Below are 6022 nucleotides of genomic sequence, written 5' to 3'. Positions count from 1 at the left end.
ATTGTGCGTTCCTGGTGTAACTTGGGCAGTTGTTGCCATCCTGTACCTGTCACGCAGGTGTGATGTTCGAATGTACCGATCCTGTGCAGGTGTTACACGTGGTCTGCCACTGTGAAAATGATCATCTGTCCGTCCTGTCTCCCTGTAGCGCTGTCTTAGGCATCTCACAGTATGGACATTGCAATTTATTGCCCTGGCCACATCTGCAGTCCTCATGCCTCCTTGCAGCATGCCTAAGGCGCGTTCACGCAGATGAGCAGGGACCCTGGGCATCTTTCTTTTGGTGTTTTTCAGAGTCAGTAGATGGGCCTCTTTAGTGTCCTAAGTTTTCATACCTGTGACCTTACCTGCCTACCATCGGCAAGCTGTTAGTCTAAACAACTGTTCCACAGGTGCATGTTCATTAATTGTTTATGGTTCATTGAACAAGCACGGGGAAAAGTGTTTAAACCCTTTACAATGAAGATCTGTGAAGTTATTTGGATTTTTACGAATTATCTTTGAAAGACAGGGTCCTGAAAAAGGGACGTTTCTTTTTTTGCTGAGTTTATTTATGTTTATTTTTTATACATTTGCAAAATTTCAAAAAATATATTTTCGCTTTATTTATTAAACATTTGATTGACTAGGCAAATCAGTTAAGAACAAATTCTTATATATGATGACGGCCTAGCCCGGATGACGCTGGGCCAATTGTGCGCCGCCCTATGGGACTCCCAATCACGGCACTATGGGGTAATGTGTGTAGATTGATGACTTTTTACATTACAGCCTTATTCTAAAATGTGGAAAAGGGGAAGGGGTCTGAATACTTTCCGAATGCACTGTATATACAGTACCAGTCAAAACTTTGGACACCTACTCATTCCAGTTTTTTTTTTTGTGTGACTATTTTCTACATTATAGAATAATAGTGAAGACATCAAAACTATGAAATAACACATGGAATCATGTAGTAACCAAAAAAGTGTTAAACAAATCAAAATATATTTTAGATTCTTCAAAGTAGCCACCCTTTGCCTTGATGATAGCTTTGCACACTCTTGGCATTCTTCTCAACCAGTTTCATGAGGTAGTCACCTGGAATGCATTTCAATTAACAGGTGTTCCTTTATTAAAAGTTAATTTGTGGAATTTCTTTCCTTAATGCTTTTGAGCCAATCAGTTGTTGTAAAAGTTAGGGGTTGGTATACAGAAGATAGCCCTATTTGGTAAAAGAGGTACATATTATGGCAAGAACAGCTCAAATAAGCAAAGAGAAACAGTCCATCCTTATCTTAAGACATGAAGGTCAGTGAATACAGAACATTTAAAGAACTTTGAAAATGTCTTCAAGTGCAGTCGCAAAAACCATCATGCGCGATGATGAAACTGGCTCTCATGAGGAACACCACAGGAAAGGAAGACCCAGAGTTACCTCTGCTGCATTGGGAACTTATCCAATTAGAGGTACCAGCCTCAGAAATTGCAGCCCAAATAAATGTTTGAGAGTTCAAGTAACAGACACATTTGAGATTTTTGGTTCCAACCGCCGTGTCTTTGTGCGACACAGAGTAGATGAACGGATGATCTCCGCATGTGTCGTTCCCACCGTGAAGCATGGAAGCGGAGGTGTGATGGTGACACTGTCAGTGATTTATTTAGAATTCAAGGCACACTTAACCAGCATGGCTACCACAGCATTCTGCAGTGATACGCCATCCCATCTGGTTCGCACTTAGTGCGACTATCATTTGTTTTTCAACAGGACAATCACCCAACACACTTCCAAGCTGTGTAAGGGCAATTTGACCAAGGAGAGTGGTGGAGTGCTGCATCAGATGCCCTGGCCTCCACAATCACACAATTGAAAGGGTTTGGGATGAGTTGGACCGCAGAGTGAAGGAAAAGCAGCCAACAAGTGCTCAGCATACGTGGGAACTTCTTCAAGACTATTGGAAAAGCATTCTTTATGAAGCTGGTTGAGAGAATGCGAAGAGTGTGCATAGCTGTCATCAAGGCAAAGAGCATCTACTTTGAAGAATCAAAAATATATTCTGATTTCTTTAACACTTTTTTGGTTACTACATGATTCCATGTGTGTAATTTCATAGTTTGTTTTGATGTCTTCACTATTATTCTACAATGTAGAAAATAATAAATATAAAGAAACCCTTGAATGTGTAGGTGTGTCCAAATTTGACTGGTACTGTACATATACACTACCGTTCAAAAGATTGGGGTCACTTAGAAATGTCCTTGTTTAAAATGTCCTTGCTGAAAACTGTTGTTCTGATTAAAAAAGCAATAAAATTGGCCTTCTTTAAACTAGTTGAGTATCTGGAGCATCAGCATTTGTGGGTTCGATTACAGGCTCAAAACGACCAGAAACAAAGACCTTTCTTCTGAAACTCGTCAGTCTGTTCTTGTTCTGAGAACTGAAGGCTATTCCATGCAAGAAATTGCCAAGAAACTGAAGATCCTGTACAATGCTGTGTACTACTCCATTCACATAAAAGCACAAACTAACTCTAACCAGAATAGAAAGAGGCCCCGGTGCACAACTGAGCAAGAGGATAAGTACATTAGAGTGTCTAGTTTGAGAAACAGACGCCTCACAAGTCCTCAACTGGCAGCTTCATTAAATAGTACCTGCAAAACACCAGTCTCAACGTCAACAATCCCTGATGTCTCTGGAGCGAGACTGCGTTTTGTAAACTTTACCTTTTGCACACGCACTTCACAGAGTAGGCATCCCTAACGGAAAGATGCAAATAAAGCAAGTGACAAGGCCCATGTGTTCATGAGTGAATTCCCCACCCCACACACACAAATGCATCAATGTTTTTCAGGTGCCCGTAAACAAACAGACATGTCTGTACTACTCAATGCATTGTCTGAGATAAAGCTGTAATGGTGTGAATTATGCTCACGTTGTGTTTCCCCCTGATGACATAACTGCAATGGCATGATGAAAAGAGGTCTTATGTATCAACAACATTCCATAGAACAAGTCCTGTGATAAAACCACACATTTATTTGACTGTTCTGCATAATGCATTAAAATAAGATATTCAAATCAACCTTAACGGCAAATACTAAAAATGCAGATGTCACCAGTAATGATACAATGACATGTCTGAAACAAAACTCTACAGCTCTTATGTACAAGAGATGAGAGGGCTGACGGCATTTGAATTGGTAAAATAAGGCCAAATATGGTCTTCCACCATGTATAGTGACTTTAGCACCTGGGTTGATCCACAAAATAAGTGGCTTTTGTGTCTCTGACATTTTAAGTAGAAATTGTGCCCAAATATTGCATTTTAAAAGCCTGTTATATTAATTTTGGGCTCCCGAGTGGCCCAGCGGTCTAAGGCACTGCATCTCAGTGCTAGAGGTGTCACTACAGACCTTGGTTCAATTCCAAGCTGTATCACAACCAGAAGTGATTGGGAGTCCCATAGGGCGGCACACAATTGGCCCAGCATCGTCCTGGTTAGGGTTTGTCCAGGGTAGGCCGTCATTGTAAATAAGAATTTGTTCTTAACTGACTTGCTTAGTTAAATTAAAATAAAAAATTGAAGTGCCCTTTAATATATAGCACATGGATAATTTAATAAAAACATTTTTCATATAAATAAAGACTTGCTAAAGTGCCAAAATGCAGAAATTTGTCATCCCTCCGTGGACCATCTATGACGTCTATGAAGATTTTAACACACTTTAATCCCAACATTTATCCAAGATTTCACCATCATTGTAAAGCTCTAGTTATTTTGTTACTTTGACAAAGTCATTTCTGAAAAAGTATTTATTTAATGTGATTAGTGATTAATTTACGTCTGTCCCTCATTTTGTCAACCCTGTTATGTGAGCTGAACTCTCATTTTAATATGGTGAAACTATTCCTTAACATAAAATGTTCTGCTAAATAAATATATAATATTCAAACCATAGTGTATAAGCAGGTAAGCTGGTTCTACTCATTTTGGCCATTTTCTGGGCTTTTTAAGTGGAAAAGTGAGTGGGTCGAACATAACATGTCAACCCTGTTACACATTGATGGGTTGACATACAGGCTAGAAATGTTTTAACAATAAAATAAAACAAAAATCTGAAGTTTACTTTCAATTGCTCACCCCTGTGACACACAACAAACTTCTATTCCTCCTGTCACAAGGGGATTTATGGCTGTTTAAAGATGAAATCGCCAACCCTGTTACAGCCAACCCTATTACTTTATTTTGCACTTATACTATAGTATATTTTTATTCAACCTCTTGAGATGGAAAATATATATTTTTTCTGAAGTTGAACATGTGCTCTTCATGATAAAATGTTCAAATGAGGTGAAATCAAACGTTTTGTTTCACCACGTTACACTGCTCAAAAAGGCACCTAATTGATGGAACGACCCACCTGTGTTCTATGACCCATAATCCCACCCAAAAATCTGCATCATATCAACAGTAAAAATGTGTATTTCATTTTTGCTTAGAAATCCTTCATTGGGGATATAGGTATGCTTGCATCAGAAATTAATGCCTCCACTGTGCTCTTATTGGTTTTCAGTAGAGACATATTAATTGTATTACAATACAATTACAAAATTCACATCATCAAGCAGTGACACGGCCACACCTTCATAACGTCACTGCTTAGGTACAGTGCATCGACTGCAGGCACAGAGAATGATGGTTAGAGCACCATGGCTTCCTTGAACGCATCTATCCATCTGTCAAAGACAAATAACACAGTTAGTAGGCTATCACGTATGTGTATCACAGTTGAGAGTATGGTATCAGCATGCTTCAGTTCTTAAAAGACCTTCGCTTGAAAAACAAGGGGGGGGGGGAAGCGCAATAGTACTGTTTGTCCATTTTGAGATGTCGTAGCCAGTTACACTTCCTCAAAATAATCTGAATTAATCGAAAATAACTCAATAAATCTCTCATTAATTGACATTTTTGCGCAATTTTACATCTAACTAAAATGTTTGGTGCAGTATTTTTCAATTAAAAAATATGCAGGAAAACGACTCGTCTCTTGTTCAATGACAAATACATTATTGAAGAATCTCTACTGTTCACCAATCACCGACAAAGGTGCGTAGACTTCAGCTCCGTACTTCGGTTTGCCTCCAGAAAAAAAATTGTGTGCCCGAACAGCCAAAAAACACCTCACCAAAGTCCAAAACGAACAAAAACGTCACAATATGTCATCATATTATATGCACGAACTGTTTCGGCTGGGAAGCATGTGTACATCTTTAAGCGGGAACAAATATGTATCCTATAGAGAAGCTGCAATATTATGTTCAGGTAAACTCTCCCCTGTAACTATTCCTCAGGTCGTTGCTGTAAACGAGAAAGTGTTCTCAGTCAACTTACTTGGTAAAATAAGGGGTAAATAAATAACTCTTAGAGGTAAAGTGAAGTACTGCCGCTTATAGCTCATCTCCCCAGCCCTTAAATCAATGACCTTGTTGCATCCCCCCCTTCCCTCTTCAAAAGGACCACAATGGAAATAAGCTTTTAAGTTTTGTGTTATCCTTGATGATTTTCTTAAATTGTATTTGGAGGCGTCACCGGCTGGAGCCGCCCTTATGTATTTTTTTTTTAAATGGTCTAATATATTCAATGAATCAGCATCATATGATTGGCATTCAATCCTTCTGTACTCTACCTTTGGGCAGTTTGGCTGTCGTCTGCCTTGAAAATGTAATGCAGCGTGTTTTTGTGATAGAGCTTGAACTGCTGCTTCTGAACTGCCGGTCCTGCCCCCTCTTCCTCCTCTTTCAACATGAAGCCCAGCAATGGCTGGCTCTCTAACGCTGCCACGTCCTATGACAGACAGGAGAGAGAGAGAGAGACAGGAGAGAGAGAGAGAGAGACAGGAGAGAGAGAGACAGGAGAGAGAGAGAGACAGGAGAGAGAGAGAAAGAGAAGTTGGATTTTGGTGAATTAAATTACTCAAACACTTATCTTTTTCATAAAAAAATAATTAAAAAAACTATAGCAGAACAGAACTGAAATAATGT

The 6022-nt window shown here is 39.3% G+C and overlaps 1 protein-coding gene across 1 annotated transcript in view; it reads right to left on the bottom strand.

Moving 5' to 3' along the window:
- Nucleotides 1-3827: 3827 nt before the first annotated feature.
- LOC120065971 (FYVE, RhoGEF and PH domain-containing protein 6-like) overlaps nucleotides 3828-6022 on the bottom strand; it is a 66575-nt gene continuing 64380 nt past the window's right edge. The window contains exon 20 of the mRNA XM_039017010.1: nucleotides 3828-5825. Coding sequence (XP_038872938.1) covers nucleotides 5664-5825 — 162 coding nt within the window. The 3' untranslated portion in view covers nucleotides 3828-5663. The remainder of the gene's footprint in view (nucleotides 5826-6022) is intronic.

The sequence above is a fragment of the Salvelinus namaycush genome, chromosome 21 (assembly GCF_016432855.1).
Source record: "Salvelinus namaycush isolate Seneca chromosome 21, SaNama_1.0, whole genome shotgun sequence".
Taxonomy (NCBI): domain Eukaryota; kingdom Metazoa; phylum Chordata; class Actinopteri; order Salmoniformes; family Salmonidae; genus Salvelinus; species Salvelinus namaycush.
This window is presented reverse-complemented; position numbering and strand designations above follow the sequence as displayed.